This window comes from Aegilops tauschii, chromosome 4, assembly GCF_002575655.3.
Source record: "Aegilops tauschii subsp. strangulata cultivar AL8/78 chromosome 4, Aet v6.0, whole genome shotgun sequence".
Lineage (NCBI taxonomy): Eukaryota > Viridiplantae > Streptophyta > Magnoliopsida > Poales > Poaceae > Aegilops > Aegilops tauschii.
In genome coordinates this window covers 3,917,465-3,944,088 of record NC_053038.3, presented here as the reverse complement: position 1 = coordinate 3,944,088, position 26,624 = coordinate 3,917,465, and the positions used below count along the sequence as shown (strand labels likewise).

Genomic DNA, 26,624 nt, shown 5'->3' with positions numbered 1-26,624 from the left:
CAGCAGCGGGCCCTTGTTAGTGCCCGCCACTGATTGACGCACGAGGCTAGAATAGAAATCGCTGCCGTTCCAACATATATTATGCTGCCACATCAGCGTTAGATGATGCAAATAGGGGACAATTATCAATTAAATGCGAGCAAATGAGGTATAAAACTAGTGGTAATCACTTAAAAATAAAAGAATGAGAAGTACATTAAGAATAAACGAGTTACACAAAATACATGGTCATCAACTACATAGTGCATGACGCTAAATATGTTTAGTCACGGTTTCAGTTTTGCCCGCTGCAATGCACTAGGTAAGGCTCTTTTGTTGGTTGGATGTATCTTCTTCAGAGTTATTATAGAATAGGCCGGACGACAAGCGGCCCTTCTTGTTTATGATAGCCGCGAACTTGACTTGTAGTTCTTCGAGCACTAAGCCAGCTTGGGGCTGATTGTTTTGTACATGTTGACCTCATTTTAGGATTTTATCATGATGATTTAACATTTTCGCGGACTGTATGAATTCTTCCATGTGAATGCAGGTGTAGAAGCCACACGTCAGATTAGTCGGCAGTTGTTGCATACATGATAGAGTGTTCCATCTGAAGGCAATAATTTTTTTCCACTTCCTTTGTAGTTTTTCTCAAGCGTGTGGCCTCCCGTGGTATTCCAATCAAAAAGAAAATCATCGAGAAGGTCCTTCAGGAGGGACCAGCCTTTTCTCGAGCTCTTCGTGGAATCCAGCACGTAACAATTGCACCTTTGCAGTCTTAGCACTAGGAGAACCCAATGGTTACTACGCAAAAGAGAATAAACATACCGCGCGGTCATGACAAAGTTACAAAATTTGAGACGTGAAAAAAATATATGAAGGACAGGTACAAAAGCAAAAGCGTAAGCCAAAGAAGGACGTACATGGGTCGGTACGCCACGAGGAGGAGGTTTTTAACCTTGTTCTGTTGCATGAAATCCAGAAGGTAGCTCTTCATGCATCGCCTCCCTTCCTCATTTTTTAGGTTTTCCTCGTTCATGAGATAATGGTCGGCTATGGAGACATCAAAAAATTTCTTGCTTCTTACCTCAGTGGCTTGAAAAAGCACCCATAGCCTCATTAGACAAGTTTTGATACTATAGAATCTGAATAGAAGATCTCTTTGAAATCTATGTATACTTTTCCCCACTGAATTTTTCAAAAAAATTATATCCCTTTGGCACCTTCATAGTGTACTGTGGCGGGTTAACAATGGATCCCTGCTTATTTATTAGCAAGCTTTGATTCCACAATTTTGTCATGTAGAATCTTCATCTCAAGCCTCAGGTGCTCCTATGCTTTGTCTGGTAGCATTCTCTGACCCAGGATACAGACAGGTGCTTTTGGGTTGACAACACATTGTTGATATGCCAAGGACTTCTTCAGTGCCTTATTTACTGGTGGTCTACCATTTGCACGCATGGTGGCAGAAGTTTTTTCCTTAGTATTCATTTTCGCAACCTTTAGATGGAGGGGGAGGAAGGATGGAGGAGGAGGATGGCGGAGGGGCGGCGGATGGAGGTGGGGCGGCGGCTGGAGGAGGAGGACGGAGGAGGGCAGCGACTGGAGGGGCGGCGGTTGGAGGGAAGTGGGGCGGCGGCTGGAGGAGCGGGAGGGAGGAGGACGAGGCTTACCGAGGATGGAGCGACGAGAGAGGCACAATGCAACAACGGCGGTGACGAGGGAGGAGGAGGAGGACGGTCGGGCGCGGGCGAAGAGTGGCACAGAGGAGAGTGACGAACGGGCACGCGGATAATGTTTAACTTAGCAGTAGTGCGGGTCATGGACCAACACTACTGCTAACCACATTAGCTGTAGAGTGGGTCATGGCCAAGCGCCACTGCTAAGTGGGGACGGGCAGCTCGGCCCGGCTGGCCATAGCAGTAGCGCGGGCGAGGAGAACGCGCTACCGCTAAGGAGTTTAGCAGGAGCGTGGGCCCCTGACCAGCGCTCCTTCTATGGCAAGCCCGTGGGTCACGACGACTCCTCCCTCTGGGACCGCTTAGCAGTAGCGAGGGTCATGGACCAACGCTACTGCTAACTTGCTACCTGTAGCGCCGGTATGTGACACGCGCTACTACTAATTAGCAGTGGCGCGCGCCCCACATACCAATGCTACTACTAAAGTTTTATCTATAAGTTTTTCCCTAGTAGTGGTAGCAAGTGTTGCTGATGAACGAGTTGCTGAGTTACAGATCGGTTTGGTGGAAATGTAGATTGTGTGTTCCTCTTTCAATCCCCAAATTATCATGGAGATCGAGTAGAGGGATTGGGAGGAATCAAGATTTCATATAGGTATGGTGGAGCACCTCAAAGTTACTGGAATGGGGGTACTTATACCCCCTCCTCCCTAGGAAGACCAGACCATTGCCTCACAAAGGACTCAGGGTCCCAGGACTTAATAGCCCGGGGACTCGGACTCACCTGAGGCAGACCCCCACATCCCGCAATAGGACCTGGGGGAAGAGACCCCAAGGATCGGGGCTAACCAGATGGTTGCATGCCCACTCCGGGGACCTGGAGGTCCATGACCCCAAGGACCTGATGCATGCAGAAGGTTAGCAACATAGTGGGCAGGGGACATTGGGACCCAAGCATCCCAGGGTATGGGGAACTGGAGTGTCCAATAGCAAAACATATGACTCTAGGGGGCAGTCCCATGACTCCAGGACCTGGGGATCCCATCATTTGGTAAAAACTTCCTAGGGTTTTACCTCAATGTTGACTTGACACAGTGGCGAGGTTAAGTGTATATGCTTTGCATGATCCCCAACATTCTCAAACACCTCGACCCTCTTAATAGTGTTGCTTTCCTACGACTCAAATAATACAGAAAACCTTTGAATCTTCGGATAACGGACGCCTTCTCCTTTTTGAAATGAGGGGCTAACCATCTCCAAAGATAGTCACCGAGAGACAACTGTCCCGAGATAAGCTTGATAAACGATATTAATCCTCCCTAACCTATTGACATCAACACCAAAATAAGATTAGGGATATAATGCAGTTTCGGCAGCAACATTTTGTAAGAATGTAAAAGAGCCACAAACATACAACAAAAAAAGTCACCAACAAACCAACCAAGTATAGATTTTATGCATAGCCTGCGGGGCATCAACGACACCCATGTATATATAACTGACACAGACAAGACTACAAGTTCTGTCACAGGAGGTTTGGGAGCCCGGAGTTCCGAAGCAAGAATCATCATGTGATTCCTGATGCCCCCACTGAAGCTCAACGCACGTTGAACATTGCCTATATATTGAAAGATACATATACCCCACTGTGCCAGGGATAATATGGGGCTATGTTTTTTTTATTCCGATCACTAGTACTTAGGGCCCAAGGCATCGACCTGTTCCTCCATCTACATAAGAAGAAGAAGAATACGTCAATGATTAATACATTTTTGTAATGCACGATAATGCTCAATTCACATGGTTTCACCAAATCAGCTATGTTGAAAGGTGATCAATATCATATTACTATACTTGGCAATGGTGGGAAACAAAGAAACTCCATTGCTTAGAGCTATCACATACGTCTACGGCCGTGTGATGACAACATTAAGAATAGAAACATTTGACAACCAAATTGGGTTTCCAGAGACGTCAAATTAAGTGCTCCAATGTGGTCCAGAAACCAAAGGGTTCCTTTCAGTATAAATTTTTAATACAAGAAGAATACGATCAATGTAATTTTTTAAATTATCAATAAACTACGTCCAGTATATTTATTGTGATACAAGTAAGAAGTTTAGTGTAAAAAAGCAAACATAGGGACACAAGGGACTACCTGCAGTATGGTGAGGAACATGTTGCGCACATCACAGAACTCATTCATAATAGGAGCCAATGCAATGAGGTACCTAGGATAATGCAAATATACAACACTATTAAATTCTAAGCGGACTGAACTAAAATTGTTCAGAAATTGTAAACTTCTATTTGAAGAAAAAAATCTGGCCATCTCAGACTTAGTCATGCTATAAACGAAAGCCTGGAGCTCACAAGATACAAGAGAGTAATGAAAGAGGTATATTTAGGAAATGAACCGAGATCTACCACCACGTGGTTGCAGATGAAATGAAGACTAGCTAGCAGGTTAGCTCTGGGAATATTAGATTGGTATGAGCTAAATATAGTGCCATAAAATAGGGCTGGTTTACATATAGAATGTGAACAATAAAGAGTGTGGATAATAATTATTGTGCAACATGTATAATAAGATATTGCATACTAACCCTTCTTTGGTTTTTGAATGATTGAACCGACGGAAGTGCATGCATGAGACGCTCAGTTTGTTAGCACCAACACTGATATATGCAAAAAATAGCAAGATCGGGAAATTAGAAATTGACCATACTAATTAAACGATATTGCACATGTCGATACACATAAGCATACTTGTGTTGCTATAATAATATTCTCAAGGAGGCATTCGAACTCATGGTTGTCAATACAATAGATTGTTTGGTAAACCAAAAAAATAAATGGCACTGGCGTTCCATGTGATAGCGAATAAATAGTACCAAAGATATTTGAAAAACAAGTTTCACTTGCCGAGACATAACATTGGCACGAATATTGTTAATTCCCTTGCACGAAACACAACCAAATTCGACTCTTCTAATTATGCCTGTACGACAGCACGAATGATACAAGCTGCATGGCCATGACGTACACACCCTGTGCTAACGTATCCAAATAGAAATAACTTTGAATGCAGTGGAGAAACCAGGAATTAACATTGGCTTCACGTAGAATAACATATCATTAATACAAAAAATGTTTGCAGAAAGACGAAGTTTTCCTTGATGAGCTACAACACTCCTATTGGCAGGAATACTGAAAGTTCCGTTAAGAAAACACAACTAAACTCAGCTCGTCTACTTATGCGCATATGACAGCCCCAAACAACGCCAAGACGACTATCCGATCAGAAATATGGATAAACCGAAATAACTACCATTGGCATTAGCATTACACATAGCAGCAGATCATCAATATAGCATTACATGAAACACAACTACGGATACACAGCAAACAAAACGAACGGCATACACTTGAATAAAACATCTGAATCGCACGACATCAACGCAACGGATAAACAAAGATACAATTAATTAAGAATGGGGGGGGGGGAGGGTTCGTCATCATCATTATCACCTGGAGCTACACCCCTTGAGCTGCTGCACGAGGGCGTCCACCTTGTCGAAGTCCACCACTGGCTGGTTCCTGTGAATCACAGAGCAGAGAACAGATAAGACCAGTCAGTACCTGAGACCAGAGAGAGAGAGAGAGAGAGAGAGAGAGAGAGAGAGAGACTGTAGAGAATAGTTATTGTGCAACATAGTACATAATGGGTACTGACCCTTCTTCGGTTTTTGCCTCAGGATGGAAGTACTCCACGCATGAGAGGTTGACTCTCTTAGCACCAACACTGGTATATGCCACACAGTGGAAGATCGGAAAATTAGAAAGGCATGTTGATACACATAAGCATTCTTGCAATGCCATAATACTATTCTCAAGGGGCCAATTCCCTTCACAGTTGTCAACACAACAAATTGTTGAGACTTGCGTGCGATAGCAGATAAGTAGTACCATAGATATTTAAAAAGCGACAAAGTTCCACTTGTTGAGACATAAGATTGGCATGAATATCGATATTTCTCTTACACAAAACACAACTAAATTTGGCTCTTCTAATTATGGCTCTACAGCGGCGCGAATGACACGAGCCACATGCCCCCATAACGTACACACCCTGCACCAATGTGTCCGAGTATTCGAATAGAAAGAACATTGGCGTTACATATAGCATATATCGTTAATACAAGAAATGTTTGCAGAATGACAAATGTTTTCCTTGACGAGCTATAGCATTGCCATGGGCAGGAATACCGACAATTCTGTTACTGGAAACACAACTATCCCCAGCTCTTGTAGTTATGTGTATACGACAGCCGCAAATGACACCGCACCGACACATCTGAACAGAAACAAGGACAAAACAGAAAACACTACCATTAACGGAATAGCATATCATTAATAGCAGGAATGCTCGCGAGACGACAAAGTAATTCCTGTCCGAGCCATAACATTGCCCTCGGAATGAATACCAGTACTTCTGTTATGCAAAACACAACTAAACTGGGCACTACTTCAACTTACGACTACACCACAGCGCAAACACCACACACGGCATACCCATCTATGTTGCAGGGATACTGCACATGTGTGCCGAATCAATGCAGGATACGCGTCCAGAACGGGGATACACGCCGATACGCCGAGGATACACGTATCCTGATGTGTCCCTTTTTTAAATTAAGAAAAATAAAAATAAAGAGAAAACGGCTGGGATATGAAGGGAATACAACAGGGATAGTATGGGGCTGTTATCACGATCAAGTACTTGATCCGAAGCCCATCAGGAGGCCGATGTGGGCTGCCTGACATAAGTGTCTGGTCGCTGATCGTCAAAACAAACCCTACATACGAGTCCTATCGCCGTCATCTGTCAGTTGCTGCAATCTGCCGATCTCTCCGCGCCGCCGGCAACAATGACATGATGCACCATCTCGCTGTAAGTCTCCCTGTCTCCATCCATCTACATGCATCTCCATTTTGCACGCAAGCGCCATTGCTGCTAGGCTAGCTGGCTAAGCCAAGTAGCAGTGTAAAGGAACGTGCATGTTTCATCTGGTGGTGTATACCACTGTTTCATCTAGTGGTGTACAACTTAGGAATCTTGACATCATCTTCTGCTAGACTACTATATCTCTTGCTTGGGTGGATTGCTTATGTCTGATCAAACTATCCGTCAAGGGCCAACATGTACTGGATTAAAGTTTTTGCTCAACTGTCCGATGTTTGCTGGGTTTGGATGTGGGACTGCCGATGATACAGAGGAGAATCACTATTCTAATCCTAAGTTTCCCCTGTGGGTTCATGTTACATGATATGGAGGGGATGAAAGATTTAATTGCCACTTTAGTGATGGGGATTTCCCTGTAAGTAATTCAAGAGTGAGAGCACATCTTTTGAAGACTACAGGTGCTGGTGTGAAGATATGCACCAAGATTGCTTATCCTGTTCTTGAGAAACTTCGCAAGGAAGATCGTGAAGCTAGTGCAGCTGTAGCCAATAGTGCACCAAAAAATAAATTAATCTCCCTACCTCCTTATGAAGGTCCGAGTTTGCCATCATAGTGAAGAAAAGAAAGGAAAAGAGTGTACTGCTGAAGAGAGACACATTGTTGATCTCCAAATTGCAAGGATGTTCTATATATACAGGAGATTTGCATCTTATTAATCTTATACTGTGTTCTATTGTACTAGTGGTGTTCACCTTGCAAGCATGTTGATTGTGTTGTGCACTTCTACTTTATACCACTTTCCTTCAATTTGGCAAGAAACCCTGCCTCTTACGGGACCACATATCTGCAGATCAATCATATGATGCATTGAGGACCACATTTCTGCAGAAGGGGAAGTTCCGTGTTGAGAGGATGCTTGAGCCGATCAAGGTGACATGGCTCTTCAAGGGAGTGAATATGCAAGTGATGGATGGTATGATCCTCAACGGCACCCTCTTTTGAACATCATAGCTATCACATAGGGTGTCCCCATGTTCCTAAAAGCAATCAATACCGAAAGAGAGGTAAAGCTTATTAGACACAATTTTTACCTTATCTTTTGCTTCTTTGTGTTGTACAATACTCGCTGTTTGTTGCTGACAGTTTCTAGTTCTTTATTTTGATAGGTAAAAACCAAGGATTACATATTTGATAGGTTGAAGGAAGTAATTGAATAGGTCATATTAAAGAATGTGGTCCAGGTTGTCGCCGACAATACATCGAATTGCAAATATATTGGCTTGAGGATTGAAACGCACTACAAAAATATTTTCTGGACTCCATGTGTCGTGCAAACCCTCAAGCTTGTAATGAAGGACATATGTGATCCGAAGAACTTTGTTGGTGAAAATACTGAATTTAAATGGATAAAAGAAGCTGGAGATGATGCCTTCTATATTAAAAATTGTATCTTGAATCACAACATGAGGTTGTCCATGTTCAATGTGTTCAGGAAGCAAGAATTTCTTGCGATTGCAGAGACAACATTTGCAGGTCTCATCATATTGAAGAGGATCATGTTAATCAAGTCATGTCTTGAGAAAATGGTTCTTTCTAATGAGTGGAATAAATATAAAGAGGGTGATTTAGAGAAAGGATCATCCGTGAAAAAAATGATTCTTAATGAGTGGTGCGATAATATAAGTTAATTATTGCCTTCACTGAAGCCATTTTCCCGATGATAAGGACAACATGATATGGGATATGGGACACCATGATAGAGAAGGTGAAAGTTGCTATCTGTCCGGGTGAAAGAAAGGAGCACTGGGAAGAATGTTTGTACTTGTTGTAATCTAGTTCTTCCTTTTGAATTTTTTATTCCTGTTTACTTCTTTTATTTTTAGCTCAAAGACTTTGTATTGTTTATTTGAAAATTAATAAAAATACGTCCTTCTGTTTCATTCAAAAAAAGAAAAAAAAATCACCATTTCATGATGTTGTTCATAAAATTTTGACAGTTGGCTGGACCAAGAGTTACACTTCCCTTCATTGTATGGAACACTCTGTGAACCCAAAGTATTAATTACACTTCAAGCTGGATTGAGGAAGTTCCTGGTCGTGTCAGCGGCCACAATGACGCTGAAATTACAGAAAACAGGAACTAAGCAGTTTTTTTTTCAAATCCAGATGACACGAGGAAAGTGAAGAAACATTTTTGCTGACTTCTCTCTTTTATGAATACCTTTGAAGATCCAGAAGCAATAGATGATAGAGCTCATTTTGATCCAAAGCAATGGTGGGGAACTTATGGTGTGCACGCTCCAGAGTTAAAAGATTTAGCCTTGAAGCTTTTTTATTTTTGAAAAGGAGGATTTAGCATTGAGAAGCTACTTGGGCAGCCAGCATCGTCCTTTTATTCATAGCACTCTAAGAAATAGTTTGGTTCTTGAACGAGCTGTGGATTTAGTTTTTATGCACAATAACTTGCGTCTACTGTCAAGTCCAAAGATTATGTGAGTGGGACAAGCAGAATGGTTTATGTTGGTGGAGATCTGGCACTTGAAAGTGTGCATAGATGAAGGTGCCAATCTGGCACTTGATCATGAGCCCCAGTTTTTGCAAGAGATGATAGGAGATGAAGCATCTGAAGTTTGAAGCCTTGGCATTTTATAATATTTATATTGGAACTTATTATTAATTTTGTTTGTAAAGCACCACTGAAATATTTTATTCATCATCTACGCATATACTCGCCTTATCCCTGTAAGTCCATTTTTAGAAAATGCCGTTTCCCGTGCCCGTATCCCCGTACCATGTAACATAGAAGCCCATGACAAACACATCCGAATGTTGATGCAGTGGAGAAACAAACTTCGAGTTAAAAAAGGGCGGGGACAAAATGGAAAGGGGGCTTGTCGTCATCATCACCTGCTGCTGCTGCACCCCTCGAGCTGATCCGCGATCCCCTCCACCTTGTCGTAGTCCAGCTGGGGCTCGTTCCTGCGAACATGAGAGCAGAGAAACAGACAAGATCAGTTTATACCCGAAGAGACGAGAATGACAGAGACCAGATTAGGGAGAGGGGTGCCAACAGCAAGACGGCGATTTCGGTGAGGATCTTGTCAGCGTCTTGGAGGAAGCGTTCCATGACCTCAACGACCATGCCCTTGCGTATTTTCTTGTACCTCCACATCACGTACAGCTGCAAGAAATACTGATTCACCGTACCCTAGATCCACCACGGCAGAGCAAACGTCAGTTAGCCAGCCGGCCAAAACCGATCGAAAACGGTGATGCTCAGCGATTCCAGCACACAAACACACGGGGTGTAGATGGGACGTTGATGGGAGGGGGGTGCTCACCTCGGCGAACTTGGAGGCGATAAGGCCGTTGATCTCGGCCCTGATCTGGGCGGCCGACATGGCTAGGAGGTCCGGGAGGAGGCAGGCGGACCGGGGTCGGGAGGCGCGCTGGGGAATTCGCTGCTGTGGCGTCGGCGGTATGGACGAGGAGTGGAGGGGTGATGGAGCCCCTTGTATTGCTCAGGCTCTTGCGGAGGCGTTTGCCATTGATGAGCTTGGAAACGGGAAACTGCCGCTGGATAGCGATGGCGTCGGGTGAAAGGCGTTGACAGCTCGTCCGGGTTCTCAGCCTGTGTGGTCCCACCTCCCAACGTGTGCACGCAAGGGAGCGCCTATCCCGACGATGGTCTGTCTATGGGCCGAGCTGTCCATTCCACGGAAAAAAGATGTGTTCGGAACTTCGGATGCAGGCATGCAGCCCATGCGCCTTGCCAAATATTCATCTAAACTTTGTCAAATGCGCGCTGCAGGCGTTTGGAGAGGCGTCTGGAACTCGTCGGCCATCTTAATCCGTGCCGTGGTAACGACTGTTGGGACTAACCCCGGACCAGCTCGCCCTCCCTCCCTCTCCCTGGAGAGGTAGAAGATGGAGAGGAGGACAACGGATTTTTTTCAGGCAACGAACGGCATTGCCGCATGTACGGCCTTTTCTATTCCCAGCTCAAACTGCTCGGTAACACACCGCATGTCACAAACTGATTACAGCCGCTTAAGTAGCAGACGCACACACTGCCGGAGGCCAGTAACGTAAACCATGAACACACACACGCACGCCCACTTCCTGGAATAATAGCTCCTATGGATGACTCGGCCAGCATCCACTACCCAACTGAAACAACTACATGCACGAAACCTGCTAACAGACTCAGGCGACGCACGAACACACCCGGAATGCATCCAGGACAAGATTATTCCCAACAATCTCCCTAAAATCTCGGCTTGCCATCGTTGGAATTGTTGCGGCTCCCGTCATTTTCGTCGTCGGAGTTGTTGCAGCTCCCATCATTTTCGTCATCATGGCCGCCGCTACGGCGTCCTTGAAGCGAACACCGCTGCATGCCTCATCTCCGCGCGAACAATGCCATCTTTCTTCTTCGTCTCCGGCAACACAATGTCATCCTCCCGTCTCCGGTAACGCACACCACTTTTCTTGTCTGTTACCAATTGCTGGACCCGACTCCCGAGGATTGACGAACGATCACAAGAATATGAGGAGACAATTGTACCAGGCAAACAAACGCCCGCGGCGACGGTCGACTCCCCTGGCGACGAACGCCAGGACATTTTCCCTCTTGTTCCGGCGACATGAACCATCTCCTCCGCCGACATACGTCCTTGATCGCTTCACGCCCGGTCACGGAGCTAGACCTGGTTTTGGTAATACCCATTAACCAAGAGAAGAAAAAAATGATGTTGGCTTACACCTATATATTTTGCACATACTCAGTGGTTAGTTGCTAAGATGTGTTGGAAATCACACTTTGTACTTTCTTCATGGTTTTCTTATTGTGATGCTTGCAATGTAATTGTAACTAAGGGTTATCATTTATGAAAGTTCTGCAGGGATCTTCAAAAGTGCCTTATTTCCCTTCCAATGCCAAGTGGTATTTGGAAGCTGATGTCTGTAGAGCCGTCTCTACTGTCATAGTCTTTCCTTCAGCTGAGTATTTCTTTTCTTAAACAATACTTTACTGTACTTATGTAGAATCAAAAATTCCAGAAGTGGAGAGCTGACTATTTGGAACTGTCCGGTATATACTTCATTTTACAAGAGTTTAAGAAAATTCAGTTTGCAGTTCTTCTGTGTTTTTTCACTTCTGATCGATATAAGTTTCACTACTGGAATCTGGTTTGGTGCCAACCCACGGATCGCCGGCTTCGTGATGCCTGCATGTAGCCCGGCAAAACTATCACCTCTACTTTGCCACTCCTCCTGTTGCCGCCCACGACACCGTCGTGCTCTTATAAGCACGTCACGCTGAAGATTACAGACCGAAAAGAGATGCTTAAAATATCCAACTATGGAGATTTGCAGCACTCTTGGTACACTAGCCAACAACACGACTTGCTTAGAGAAAGCAGCCAACACAACATACAACAAAAGAAAGTCACTGGCAACCAACCAACCAGGATGGGGTTTACACACAGCCCGTGGGCAGGTCAGCAGCACATCCACAACACACAAGTATATAGACTTCACGAAGAAGCATCGACAAAGGACAACAAGTTTCGTTTACAGGGTTATGAGACCAAAGTTCCACCGCGAAAATCCTCGTCTGGTTTCACGCATGCCCTCTAATGCCAGACACCCTTTGAACACCGCCACATCTTCAGAGACACATACGCACCATAATATAAGGGATCACATGGGATCACGATCTTTCCCCTTCACTTGTCATTACTTAGGACCACAGGCCGCGATCTGATCCTCCAGCTGCGTCAAAAGATGAATAATAGGCCAATGATTAACATATGTACCTTCCCAAAAATGATTGTGACAAGTCTATTGCACATAATGGTGCTCAAGTCCCATCATTTCACTAATCAGCCATGTTACAAATTGGTCGGTTTCTTATTTGGTATTTGCCAAAGCTTTTAAGCGGGGAAACAAAGAAGTTCTACTACTTTTTAAGAGCTACCACATATATCTACCAAATGTCGTGACAAAATTACAACATAAACATTCAACGGCTAGATGAAACTTTCAGAGACCTCAAACAAAGTACTCCAAAACCAAACATCGACAGAATAAGATTAGGTATTTAAGGTTGTTGTTTTTTCTCAATCTTAATCTATATATGACCAATCTATGGATTATGAAACTAGTGAGAAGTTGGTATCAAAATACAACATTAGGCACATAAGGTCCTACCTGCATCATGATCTCCATGTCATTGCGCACAATACAGTACAAATTCCTAACAAGATCCAATGACACAAGGCACCTGAAATAATGCAAAAAGATCACACAGTCAAATTCTAAAGAAGTTAACAGAACTGACTTGAAATGGTTCTGAAATTCTAACCCTCAATTTAGGAAAGACACTGGCCATATTGAAATTTAGTTGTGTTATAAACAGAAGACAATGGCCAACAAATTACAAGAGAATCATAAAAAATTAGCATATTCAGATAATGAACCGAGTAATATCAACATGATTGCAGATGAAGTGAGAAAGCAAAGCAGGTTACTTATATATGATGTTAGATTGGTATGAGCTGAATACAGTGACATAAAAGACAACAACAGCGGGTAGGTTTACATTGAGAAATTGAAAAATATTGTTAAGAAATAACGATTGTGGAACATATGTAAAAATATATCAAGTTCTGACCCTTGTTTGCATTTTATTGCATAGAAATCGCCGAAATGCATGCAGGCGAGGTTCACTTGCTGTGCACCAACACTGAAACATGCAGAACACACGCTGATCAGAAAATTAGAAACTTATTAAACAGTAAGGCATGTTGATACACATAACCATATTTGAGACATCATAATTAATGATATTCTCAAGGAACCATTTCCTATCACGATTGTCAACTCAATATATAAACTGTTTGATGAACCAGAAAAACATCATTGTCATTATATGTAGTAGCAGTACTACCAGCATGTATACAAAACAACAAAGTTTTTCTTGCCTGACCATGACATTGTCATGAATACCGACAATTCCGTTACATGAACACAACTAAATTCAGGTCTTCTAATTTTGGATATACGACATTCAAATGACGCCCATGACGTACACACCGTGCTGCTGACACACCTTAGAAAGAACATCATTCCAAGGACGAAAAAGAAAAAATGGGCATTGGCTATACATAGAATAGCAGATCATTAATAACAGCCATGCTTATAAAACGACAATTTTTACATCGTCGACCTAGAATAATGGCACTGCGCGACAAAAGCTCCCCTCGCCAAGCTATACCACATTGCGATCGGCAGGAGTACCAACAATTCCGGGACATGAGATATACGATTAAACTCAGCTCTTCTATCTATGGCTATACGACGGCCACCACAAACGACACGAACCTCGTGCGGTCGTGCCCCATGAGGTGCACACCCTGTGCCGACACACCCAAATAAAAACAACATCGGTTGTCGTGGGCAAACAAGAAAAACCACTATTGGTGATGCACAGGATAGAAGATCATTAATACCCGAAATATTCGCAAAACGACAACACTTTATCATCACCCTAAAATTAAGATTTATCGGGATACCGATAACTCCGTAACAGGATACTTGACTAAAATCAATTCTTCTAATTACGGCCACACGCAGTGCAAGCGACAATTTTCTTTTCGAATAGAATCCTTTGCCCAGTACAAACAGATCTGAATCGCGGGCCAACAAGCATTATACAATGAAAAATAAGCTGGTGGAAGACCTGGAGGCGCACTCCATGAGCTGCTGCGTCAGGGCTTCCACCTCGTCGATGTCCACTTCCGGCTCCTCCCTGCGAATTCAAGAGCAGACAAGGTGAGTCAGTAGCGAGACCGAGAGTAGAGGGAGAGATGGAGGGCGTGAGGGCGGACATCCGGATGTCGATGTCGTGGAGGATCTCGTAGGCTTCGTTGATGAAGAGGCGGGCGACCTCGGTGGCGATGCCGTCCTCCCGCAGCTGCTCGAAGGTCTCCTCCTCCACCACGCCCTGGATCGACATCGACCACGCACGCCAAGTCAGCCAGCGGCCAGGTAAGCCAAAAGCTAGAACCACACGTACGACTGGATTGGAGGGGAGTGGGCTCACCTCGGCGTACATTCTGGAGATGTGCGTGTTGAGCCGGGCCCTCAGTGCTGCGGCTGCCATGGCAAGGCGAGGAGAGGTCCGGCGGTCCGGGGGAGCGAGGACGCGAGCAGACAGGGGGAATTCGGCTGCGGAGTGAACGAGGACGCGAGGTGGAGCGGAGGTTGTATAGCTGGGTGGGCTCACGAGGGTCTCTCACGTAGGCGTTTGGCAGCGAATGCTGTATTAGCTGTACTGCGTCATTAGTTAGCTTGGAGACAGCGCGCGTGCGTGCGATGCATGCATTCATGCATGGAGCGTCAGTTTCTGGTCGACTCGAGACGGCCGTCCAAACAAGATTGCGGTATGGGCTCTGCACAACGACGCCGCTCCCAAAATGGGCCAGTCCGTACATTGCACAACGAACAACTCAGTCTACTAGCTTTCTTTTACACTGTAAAACTTCCTTTACTAGTAGAATGCCTAAGCGTTGCTACGGGATAGAATGCATATAAGTAAATTAAATAAGTAATTAAGGCCGTCTCTAAGGTCGAAGCTCTCATTTCTTCCTGATACGTCCGGGCGTATTTGGATATCTAACAGGCGCCCAGCGGACTCCCCAAAATTCAACCGTGACAGTTCGGTCTTCCCCAAATCCAACCCATATGTGGAGGAAAAATATGATTGTCCAGACTATCAGCCATGTTATCTTTGACACGCGGTCCGAACACAAAAAACCCAGCCCACGGTGCACCCTTCATTTTTTCCTGCAGGGCCCTCCCCTTCTCGCTTTGTTTCCCACTGTAGTGGGACATTTATCGCTAGAGCCCTCTCCTTTATTACCGAATGACACCCACCTCACCTTCGCCATGGCGCCCTCTCTCCTTCACATTGTACTTCCCCACAAACCATCAAGGAGGAGTCCCCCGGCCTTCTCTCTGCCATGATCCCCTCCGCTGTGTTTGTGCCGATCTGCCATTGCCATCATGGAAACGAGGTGTATCGGCCCCCAGACAAGAAGGCAGATCCGTTGTCTCCTGAATCATTGCCACGGTGTAACATACAGCTGAATGTCATGCATTACCACGAAACTAGAATATGATGTCAATTATTGGCCATATGCAATTGATACGCCATTGTGTTCGTTATTAACTCTTGAACCAATCAAGCAATGCATTTATCTGGTTTGGGACATTTAGTTATGTCAAATCTAGATCACAGTTGTAGATCTTTTTCATGCCGATTAAAGTATGTCCTTATCAAGCTTTCTCATTTGCGATGAAAGATCCTCCATACGCAATTCAAATGTCTGACATCACCACATTAGTGAACGAACTATCTTTCTCCACTGAGGTGGCACTTGTTTATGCCTAAGAAGTGGATTCATGTTATTTACAAACTACAAATAGAAGAATGGTATACAAAATTTATTCCATGTACAAAAATCAAACCGCAGAAGTAAATGTGCATCCATGCTAATCTAAATCGCCCTCAGATAATTTTGTCTTCCCATCCTTTGTTTCAGATGACCGACCATCATGTTGAGCTAAACGAAGAGGACGACGATGGGCCATGTTGTTCCCTACCCACCACAGCCCACTTCCATACACCGCCATCCCTAATCACCGCTGGGCTGCCGGCCCCAACTCTCAAGCCCCTGCTCATCCTCGAGTTGGTGTGCCCACGGATCGCCGCACTGCGCCTGTACCCGCCACCATTGTACTATTGTAGTATGTGTGACGAACTATTGTAGGAGGGACAACTGCATGCGGTGTGATATGAGATGAGGATCAGCTAGAGACAATATGATTAAAAGAAAACATCTTTCCAGTGGTAAGTGTAAAATAACCATTGCAGATTAGGCGTACTAAGATGAAAAATTCAACTTTATAGAAGCATGACACTTGAAATATGGATGATAGAAGATGGTTGTAAAAAATATATTCTACTCCCACTGTAAACAAATATAACATCTTAATTTTTTCCAGGTGAATAAATGCTAAGATGAGATGCAATGGTACACAACAAAAGAGCAATTGTTTTATCTTTCCCTAAAAATAGGTCTCCCATGACACGTTTCACCAATGAGTAGGAAGACAGAGTGAAACTCATATATCATGAAAATGATCTCTAGCTGGCCAGAATATTATGTATAACAGTAGCTGGCCTATTTCATCCATTTTAAACGAACCAGCTACAACAGCTCACTTGGTTTTAACCAGGCCTCTTTCTCCATCAAAGTTTACTATATATCATGATTATCAACGATGTCCTGCAGTGTCCCAAAAAAGGTAGATGATCTAGAAGTTCAAAAATTGAGTTCTTACAGAAAACCATGTATTTCACTATAGCGAAAGGGTAAAAACAACTGAACTATGTCCACAGGCCACTCAATGATGATGATACCTTTTGATTCCAAATGCTACAAGCATTTTATGTACTGCAGCTATGCCTGGGTATTGCTACTATTGCACTTGATAGAGATAATCCAATGTAAATCCAATCAAACAACCAGTCCCCAGGATCAACCAAGTCTGAACCACCACCAGGAGCAGTAACAACAATTGCAATGCCCAGTTCGTGATTCAGGGTAGTCTAAATAACTTTGTGGCCTAGGAGTAGTATGTTGTTCCATCAATCATCATTGGAGCTATAAATTGGCGACTTAATTAGCCCAGACTTTTCGTGCCAACGCAAACATACCAAAGTCAGAGATGCTCTTCACGCTGCCCCACGAATCGATAGCTTTGTGATCCCTCGAGATGCCCCCCCAGACTATCCCCTCTGTTTTGCCCTCCTCCGGCTACTGATCGTGGTGCTGTGGTACTCTTATAAGAGGGCCACGCTGAAGATTTCAGACCGAAAAGACATGCTTAACATGTCCAAATATGGCGATTGGCTACACTCTCAGTACAACAACCAACAATAAGACTTTCTTATAGAGAAAAATGAACACAACATACAACAAAACATAGTCACTAGAGGACCAACAAACCAGGTATAGGTTTTATACACAGCCTGTAGGCGGGGTGGCAACACATCCACGATACACTAGAATATGGACTTGATTCCTCTCAGAAAAATGAATATGGACTTGACAAACTGACATCAACACAAGACAACAATTTTCGTTCACGGGATTACGAGCCCAAAGTTCCAACGCGAGAATATTCATTTAAGTTTTACGCGCACCCCCTAGTTCCAGACACCCTTCGAAAAGCGCTCCATCCTTGGAAACACATGGACACCACAACGCAAGGGATTGCATGGGGCCACGCTCTTCCCCCTTCACTTGCCGCTACTTAAGAGTTAGGACCACATGCGGCGATCTGCTCTTCGAGCTGCATCAAAAGATGAATAATAAGTCAATTATTAAGACAAGTACCTTCCTAAAAAAGATTAAGATAAGTCTATGGCACATAATGGTGCTCAAGTCACATAGTTTCACTAATCAACCATGCTACAAGTTGGTCAGTTTCTTATTTGGACATTTGACGAAGCTTAATTTAAGCTGGGAAACAAGTTCTACCTCTTTTTTAGAGCTACCATGTACATCTACCAAATGTGATGACAAAATTATAGCATAACCATTCCACGGCAAAATGAGACTTTCCGGTACCTCAAACTAAGTGGTCCAAAACGAGACGCCAAAAGAATAAGATTAACCATTTAAGATATCCCCTTTTCTCTATATAAATATGAAAAATCTGTGGGTTATGAAATTAGTGAGAAGTTGGTATCAAATCCAACATTAGGCACATAAGGTGCTACCTTGATCATGACCTCCAACTCATGTCGCACAATAAAGAACTCATTCCTAACAAGAGCCAATGACACGAGCCACCTGAAATAATGCAAAAATACCACACGGTCAAATTCTGAAGAGGTTAACAAAACTGAGATGAAATGCCCTATATTTCAGAAAAGAAAAATCTCTAGCCATATAAGAATTTAGTTGTGCTGTAAACATAAGTCTAGAGCCAATAAATTACAAAAGAATCATCAAAGATTAGCATATTCAGATAATTAACCGAGTAATATCAACAATGTGAACGCAGATGAAGTGAAAAGCAAATCATGGTTACTTCTTAATAATGTTAGATTGGTATGAGCCGTAAGTAACGACCTAAAAGTCAAGATGAGCTGGCAGGTTTACATAGAGACATTGAAAAATATGTTGGCAATAATTATTGTGTAATATATGTAATAAAATATTGAGTTCTGACCCTCCTTTATATTTTATGGCATAGAAATTGCTGAAGTGCATGCAGGCGAGGTTCACTTGCTGTGCACCAACACTGAAACATGCAAAAAAAAGAGGATCAGGAAATTAGGAACTTATTATAAACTGAGACGTCAACTCAATAATATTCTCAAGGAGCCATTTCATATCATGATTGTCAACTCAACAAATTATTTGATGAACCAGAAAAAACACCATTGGCGTTACGTAAAATAGCAGATCAGTAGTACCAGAAATATTTACAAAATGACAAAGTATTTCTTGCCGGATTAACATTGTCAAGAATACCCAAAATTCTGCTATAGAAAACACAACTAAATTCACAGCTTCTAATTTTGGCTATACGACAGCCAAATAACGCCCATGACGCACACACCCGCCGTCTGACACATGTGAATAGAAACAACAACATTCAGGTGGAGAAAACGAAAAAATGGCCATTAGCGTTATGTAGAATAGCAGATCATTAATACCAGCCATACTTTGTTCATTGTCTACTTAGAATAATGACATTGTCTAAACAGAAGATTCAATAGTAGAAGAAACATTCACAAAACGACAAAAGTTGCCCTCACCAAGCTATATACCATTGCCATTGGCAAGAGTGCTAACAATTCCGTTACATGAGATATATGACTAAACTCAGCTCTTCTATGTACGGCCAACACAACGGCAGCCGCAAACAAGTTCCCCTTAAAATACACACCGTATGCCGACACACCCGAATAAAAACAACATAGATGTCGTGGACAAACAAGAAAAAACACCGTTAGTGATACACATAGCAGCATATCATTGATACCAGAAATGTTCACAAAATAGACAACTTTATACTCCTCATGCCACTGACATTAACTAGGATACCAGTAACTCGGTTACAGGAAACACGACTAAACTCGATTCTTCTAATTAGGGCTACACGACATTGCAAGCAACATCTTTTCTTTTGAAAAATAGAATCTGTTGCCCAGTATACTAAACAGATCTAAATTACACGACATCGATGCGGCGGGCAAATAAACATACATTTAAAAATAAGCAGGTGGAAATAAAAGAAAGGATTTATGATGGTCACCACCTGGAGGTGCACCGCATGAGCTGCTGTGTCAGGGCTTCCACCTCGTCAAAGTCCACTTCGGGCTGCTCCCTGCAAATTCCAGAGCAGTTAAGATGAGTCCGTACCCAAGACCGAGACCAGAGCGAGAGATAGAGGGCGTGGGGGCGGACATCAGGGTGTCGATGTCGTCGACGATCTCGTAGGCGTCATTGATGAAGAGGCGGGCGACCTCGACGGCACTGCCGTCCTCCCGCAGCGCCTCGAACGTGTCCTCGTCCACCACACCCTGGATCAACGTCGACCACGCCAAGGCAAAGTCAAAGGCCAAGTCAGTCGGCCAGCCAGGCCAAAATTCACAACCACACGACTAGAGGGGAGGGGAGGAGCCTCACCTCGGTGTACATGCCGGCCATATGGGCGTTCAGCTGGACCCTCAGTGCTGCGGCAGCCATGGAAAGGCGAGGAGAGGTCCGGCGGTCCGGGGGACTGAGCGGTGGAGACGGGGGGAATTCGGCTGCGGAGTGGACGAGGACGGGAGGAGGAGCGGAGGTTGTATAGCTGGGCTCACGAGGGTCTCTCACGTAGGCGTTTGGCAGCGAGTGCTCTACTAGCTGTACTGCGTCGTCGGCCGGGCGCCATTAGTTAGCTTAGAAACGGCCCGCGTGCGTACTGGGTGCGATGCATGCAAGCATGCAGCCACCGGTTGTGTGTCCACGTGTTCATGCAAGTGAGCGTCTGTTTCAACTTTAGTCTCTTTTCCTTTAAAAAAAACTTTAGTCTCTCACAATATTTATAGGGACGAATAGAAGACCATCCACTCTCCTCTGTCTCACTCAAGTGAATTGGTTTCGAGAGCATTCCGCCACTTTTTGTGACTTTCACAGTTTCACTTTCAACCCGATTCACCGCCTACCTTCCCTTTACGCCCAGTCATTCCAAAGAACACTTGCCCCCCAATGCCTGTCTTAGCGCGGCAGCTGGCACGGAGTTAGCAGGGGCTTCTTCCTCGAGATTTGTTATGATCGCACTCGAAGTAAGAGATTTACAAGCAGCACTGACCTTCTTCACTCACGCGATATTGCTGGATCGGGCTTTCGCCCATTGTCCAAGATTCCCCACTGCTGCCCCCCATGGGAGTCCGGGCTGTGTCTCAGTTCCGGTGTGGCTAATCATCCAAAAAGACCAGCTAAGCATCATTGGCTTGGCCAGCCTTTACCTGACCAACTAGCTAATACTACGCAGGCCCATCAAACAACGCTTTGAGCTTTCTTCAGGATTCGGCCCGAACTATTCGGCAGATTCCCACGCATTACGCATCTGTTCACCACTTTATTCTCAACTATTCCGATTAATTCCAGCAAACGGAGGCCGTTAGGTCAAAGCCGTAGCGCACGCCCTGTAGTTTTGAAGCAAGGTGAGACAACTTTAGCTATGGGGTGACCAAACAAAACATGCCGGTCAACCCCTAGGGACAAAGCATGATTCACGAGTTTGTGAGTTTCAACATTCAAGCTCCTAAATTCATGGCTAATGATACAATTAGTAAAATTTGCCGCCCAATCTATGATCTCATGTATGATTGCTCCATAGATAGTTGCGCTCTTCTGATGTATATCTGCAACGACCACCTTGCAATCAAGTCACATGAATCTTCCTCTCATAGAGACTATCAGCAAGCGCAAGGGCCACCCTGATTGCTGAAGATTCCACAGTAGCAAGAATTGATATATGTGGGAACACAATGGCCGAGACACCCAGAACATTACTTACTCGATCTCTGCATATAGCTCCCATTGCGCCTCGAGTGCCGCCTAGTCCAGCCGCCGCATCCACATTGACCTCGAACATATCATCCCGAGGAGTGATACATTGATTTGGCCTAATCACGGGTGCCCCTGGAACTGGACTTCGAATGCTTTGGGTAGCTCTCAGCTCAGTTAAGTAACTCTGCACAAAAGCCTGAAAAGGGAAAGGGCTTTTATATATCTCCTCATGTCAAGCTTTGTGCCAAGCTCCCCATATCGTCCGCAAAAGTGATCGTAAACGTGATGAAATCCTCATGCGATAACACCTCATGCATGGTGAATAGCCACTGTTTGGCATCATCATTTACATTCAGACTCAATCGCTCGACAATTTGCTCGTATGATATTGCCCGTGTGCTCCTTGAAACCAAGCAATTTAACAGGGCGTGCCTGCACGTATCTGTAGACCAGCACAAACAACAAGCACTCATCGTCGACATGTTTCTATGATGAAGATGGACACTGTGTGTATTGTGCTAATCTCCAAATGAACACCTTGATTTTTTAGGGGAGTTTTATATGCCATAAGTCTGTCCATCCTTGACAATCAGCCGCTTAGTTTGATCGGCCGCCCTGCTGATACAACCATGATTTTCTGCTGATCTTGGTTCACTGTATCATCTTGTAAGCGGAATGCACAGTGAACATACCCCTTCTATCCTCACTCCAAGCCCAAAAATCAGATATTTGTCTCGTGCAAAGAGGGATCTTCAATATAGTCTCAGCATCAATGGGAATAAGTATCGTTTGAATAAGTTGCTCATCCCTTGACGACATAGTGTGATCAATGTGTTCAGCGACCCTTGTCTGCAGCTGCGGTATTTGTGAAGTTATCGGCCTCTTCATATGCTCTCTAGATATCCAATTGTCATTCCAAATATTAGGGGATTGTCCGTCTCCTACTCTCTTTATCAAACCCCGAGTCATTATGTCTTTCTGATAACCCACAAGAACAGGGGGATCGCAATAGTTTTGGAGGGTAGAGTATTCAACCCAAATTTATTGATTCGACATAAGGGGAGCCAAAGAATATTTGCAAGTATTAGCAGCTGAGTTGTCCTGAAGATTAATTATCTGCAGCAAAGTGATCAGTAGCAAAGTAGTATGATAGTTTTGATGGTAGTAGCAACAGCAATAGTAACAGTAACAATGATAGCAATGATTTTGTAGCAAGTGTAATAGTAACAGAAGTAATAGTAATAGTAGTAGTAGTAATATAAGAGAAATTCGTAGGCATTGGATCGGTGAATTCGTTGGATGATATTCATCATATAACAGTCATAACGTAGGGTGATACGACACTAGCTCCTGTTCATAAATGTAATGTAGGCATGTATTCCGTAAATAGTCATACGTGCTTATGGAAAGAACTTGCATGACATCTTTTTTCCTACCCTCCCGTGGCAGCGGGGTCCAATTGGAAACTAAGGGATATTAAGGCCTCCTTTTAAAAGAGAACTGGAACAAAGCATTAACACATAGTGAATACATGAACTCCTCAAACTACGGTCATCATCAGAAAGTATCCCAACTACTGTCATTCTGGGGTTTGCAGATCATAACACGTAATAGGTGACTATAACTTGCAAGATTGGATATAGAACATAGATATAATGGTGATAACATAAACGGTTCAGATCTGAAATCATGGCACCCGGGCCCAAAGTGAGAAGCACTAAGCATGGCAAAGTCATATCAACATCAATCTCAGAACATAGTGGATACTAAGGATCAAGCCCTAACAAAACTAAGTCGATTACATGATGAATCTCATCCAAGTCCTCACCGACCAGCGAGCCTACGAAGGAATTACTCACTCCCGGTGGGGAGCAGCACGGAATTGGCGATGGAGAAGGGTTGGTGATGATGAAGATCAAAAATCCCCCTCTCCGGAGCCCCAAACAGACTCCAGATCTGGGCTCCCGATGAAGAACAGGAGGTGGTGGCGGCTCCATCTCGCGAAACGCGATAATTCTTTATCCCTTAGTTTTCTCTCCAAATATAGGTATTTAAGGAGTCGGAGATAGGGTCTACAGGGCCACCAGATGGACACAACCCACCTGGGCACGCCAGGAGGGGGGGTGCCCTGGTGGGTTGTGCTCACCTAGGGGGGGGCCCTCTGGTGGTTCTTGGCTCAAGTAATTCTCTTTTATTATATAAAAAATCCTCGCAAAGTTTCGTTCCAATCCGAGAACTTTTATTTCTGCACAAAAACAACACCATAGTAGTTTTGCTGAAAACAACGCATGTCCGGGTTAGTTTCATTCAAATCATGCAAATTAGAGTCCAAAACAAGAGGAAAAGCGTTAGAAAAAGTGGATACAACGGAGACATGTCAAGTCCCCCAAGCTTAAACCCTTGCTTGTCCTCAAGCAATTTAGTTAATAAACTGAAAGTGAAAAAGAAAAACTTTTACGAAATCTTTTGCTCTTTTTTACATAAATAAGCTTAAGTAGCACCCAGGTTTTCAGCCAAGATCATGACTAACCATGTCGACAATAACTCTTAAAAATTATATTAACTCATATCAATGACATAATCAACTAGCTATCAATAATATAATATTTCAAACGGCAACACTTTGTCAAAACAACCATGATATAATATGACAATAGTGGTATCTTGCTAGCCCTTTCTGAGACCGCAAAACATAAATGCAGAGCACCTTCAAAGTTTAAGCGGCGACTAAACATTGTAATTCATGGTAGAAAAGATCCAGTCATGATGCCCCCAACATTAGCTACACATAATGCATAAGGATGACAATAGTGCTCTCAGGATCTGGCGCTTATTTGAGAAGGTGATGTCACAACATAAAAGTAAATGGATAGTCCCTTCGTAGAGGGAAGCAGTGATTTGTAATGGTGCCAGAGCTCAAATTTATAAAATAGAGGTAAATGAAATTTTGAGAAATGCACCCTTCTTATTTACTTCGTGGACATTACTTGTCGGTATCTTCCATGCTAAACACATTAGTGGCGGTTCCCAAGCGATAAAAGTAAAGGTTTACTCCCCCACCACCAACAAACACACTCCACGGCTAACCGAATCCATGGGTACCGTCCATACTAACATCAGTCCTGGGGGAGTTTTGTTTAATTATTTGCAATTTAATTTCGGGACTGGGAATCCCTGTTACCGCCCCTCTCGTGCAAGGACGAGTGCATAAACACTCATCATGAGAATAACCCGCTTAGCATGGAAGATACTAACTACCACCTGTCGCTCCATGAACAATCCTGGCACACAAAAAAGGATATTTGTTTGAAGTTTTTAGAGGTGGCACATGCAAATTTACTTAGAACTGCAGGGTAATACCGCATACAGGTAGGTATGGTGGACTCATATGGAATAACTTGGGTTTTAGGATTTTGATGCAAAAGCAGTATTCCCGCTTAGTACAGGCGAAGGCTAGCAAATAGGTTGGGAAGCGGCCAGCTAGAGAGCGAAAATGGTCATGAACATGCATTATACATAAGTAACATTGGATACTAGCATGAGTAGGATATGAACACCATGAACATAAATATCATAGAGGGTATGTTGGTTTTGATTCAACTACATGCATGAACATGTGCCAAGTCAAGCCACTCGAACATTCAGTGAAGGATAACATATCATCATACTACATCACAATCATTTTAACACAATGTTGACATCCAAGATAAATCATATCACTCCTAGCTACTTAAGCATGGCATGAGAAACTATAATTTATAACACATTGCAAACATGTTTGATCATAATAGGTTGAATCATGTATACTAGGTTAAACATATTTACGAATATAGAACAAGTTGAGTTCATACCCGTTTCTCCGTGCCACCATCAGTTCATCAAATATCGTCATTATTTCCTTTCACTTGCACAACCGAACGGTTTGAAAATAATAAAATTGCAAGTGTGCCATGGACTAAGCTGGAATCTGCAAACATTTTATTCAAAGGAGAAGACAAGCTAATTTGGGCTCTTTGTTAGATCAACAATAATGCATATAAGAGCCACTCAACAATTTCATCGTGGTCTTCTCCTTGGTATGACTCAATAAACAGAAAAAAAATTCAGAGAAACACACTGAAATATTTTTGAGGTTTTTAGTTTTTCTAGAAGAAAGAAAAGCAAAAAAGAGAAAACTATTTACACGGGAAAGCTCCCAACAAGTAAGAAGAAGAATTGAGAAATCTTTTTTGGATTTTCTTTTAATATTACCACTAATTTAACTAGGAATAAAAACCAAAAAGAAGCAGGAAATATTTTTGTATTTTCTCAAAGTTTTTCAAACACACAAGAAGAAAGCGAGAAAATAAATCTAGCATGGATTATACAATGAAATGGTGTGAACACCGACAACTGGAATGAAATATGTGAACAATGAATGTAGTGTCGGTGGAAATACGTACTCCCCCAAGCTTAGGCTTTTGGCCTAACTTGGTAATCACCGTCACTAGCATGCGTAGTGGTCGGAGTGATAGCTCACGGAGGCTCTAGGTGCAGACGCCTTAGCCCGCTGAGCAGCCACAACCTCCACATTATGCGCGCGGGCCTCGCTCTCCAGAACATAATATCTTCCCTTGTTGTGAGCATCAAAGAGAGCAGGCGCAGGCAAAAAGGTGTCCACAACGGACTTTTTATTAAACAATAGGTTATCTGTAAAATTATGGGCTTCACCACTAAGGAACCTATGGTGTTTCATGGCGTCAAAGTCTAAGTACTGCGTGGGTAGGATAGGGTCATAAGGCCAAGGTGAAACACCCAGCTCCCTTGGTAAAAGTGTGGCATAAATGCCACCATAAAAATATCCACCACCAGCGT

The 26,624-nt window shown here is 43.6% G+C and overlaps 3 protein-coding genes across 3 annotated transcripts; all 3 read right to left on the bottom strand.

Annotated features, from left to right (window-relative positions):
• Window positions 1–3,017: 3,017 nt before the first annotated feature.
• LOC109769673 (histidine-containing phosphotransfer protein 2-like) lies at window positions 3,018–10,215 on the bottom strand. Its single transcript, XM_040386397.3, has 8 exons — window positions 9,966–10,215; window positions 9,696–9,832; window positions 9,532–9,603; window positions 5,395–5,463; window positions 5,190–5,258; window positions 4,265–4,336; window positions 3,817–3,889; window positions 3,018–3,388 (listed from the first exon to the last, which is right to left on the bottom strand). Exons 1-8 carry the CDS (start codon window positions 10,023–10,025, stop codon window positions 3,350–3,352), a joined length of 591 nt encoding a protein of 196 aa, XP_040242331.1. The 5' UTR covers window positions 10,026–10,215; the 3' UTR covers window positions 3,018–3,349.
• Window positions 10,216–12,034: 1,819 nt separating this feature from the next.
• Window positions 12,035–14,904, bottom strand: LOC109769668 (histidine-containing phosphotransfer protein 2-like). Its single transcript, XM_040386398.3, has 6 exons — window positions 14,732–14,904; window positions 14,517–14,632; window positions 14,369–14,437; window positions 13,301–13,372; window positions 12,838–12,910; window positions 12,035–12,399 (listed from the first exon to the last, which is right to left on the bottom strand). The coding sequence occupies exons 1-6, from the start codon at window positions 14,789–14,791 to the stop codon at window positions 12,364–12,366; spliced, it is 426 nt and encodes a 141-aa protein (XP_040242332.1). The 5' UTR covers window positions 14,792–14,904; the 3' UTR covers window positions 12,035–12,363.
• Window positions 14,905–17,618: 2,714 nt separating this feature from the next.
• On the bottom strand, window positions 17,619–20,579 carry LOC109769674 (histidine-containing phosphotransfer protein 2-like). Its single transcript, XM_040386396.2, has 6 exons — window positions 20,400–20,579; window positions 20,178–20,293; window positions 20,029–20,097; window positions 18,934–19,005; window positions 18,479–18,551; window positions 17,619–18,048 (listed from the first exon to the last, which is right to left on the bottom strand). The coding sequence occupies exons 1-6, from the start codon at window positions 20,457–20,459 to the stop codon at window positions 18,010–18,012; spliced, it is 429 nt and encodes a 142-aa protein (XP_040242330.1). The 5' UTR covers window positions 20,460–20,579; the 3' UTR covers window positions 17,619–18,009.
• Between the last annotated feature and the right edge of the window lie 6,045 nt (window positions 20,580–26,624).

Coding starts and splice junctions, on each gene's coding strand:
- LOC109769668 (XM_040386398.3), bottom strand. CDS start 14,791: ATGGCAGCCGCAGCACTGAGGGCCCGGCTCAACACGCACATCTCCAGA. Junction 14,633..14,731: donor TCTCCAGAATGTACGCCGAG/GTGAGCCCACTC, acceptor ATGTCGATCCAG/GGCGTGGTGGAGGAGGAGAC. Junction 13,373..14,368: donor CTCATGGAGTGCGCCTCCAG/GTCTTCCACCAG, acceptor TGCATGTTTCAG/TGTTGGTGCACAGCAAGTGA.
- LOC109769674 (XM_040386396.2), bottom strand. CDS start 20,459: ATGGCTGCCGCAGCACTGAGGGTCCAGCTGAACGCCCATATGGCCGGC. Junction 20,294..20,399: donor TGGCCGGCATGTACACCGAG/GTGAGGCTCCTC, acceptor ACGTTGATCCAG/GGTGTGGTGGACGAGGACAC. Junction 18,049..18,478: donor AGTTGGAGGTCATGATCAAG/GTAGCACCTTAT, acceptor CTTTTGATGCAG/CTCGAAGAGCAGATCGCCGC.
- LOC109769673 (XM_040386397.3), bottom strand. CDS start 10,025: ATGTCGGCCGCCCAGATCAGGGCCGAGATCAACGGCCTTATCGCCTCC. Junction 9,833..9,965: donor TCGCCTCCAAGTTCGCCGAG/GTGAGCACCCCC, acceptor TGGTGGATCTAG/GGTACGGTGAATCAGTATTT. Junction 5,259..5,394: donor GAGGCAAAAACCGAAGAAGG/GTCAGTACCCAT, acceptor TGTGATTCACAG/GAACCAGCCAGTGGTGGACT.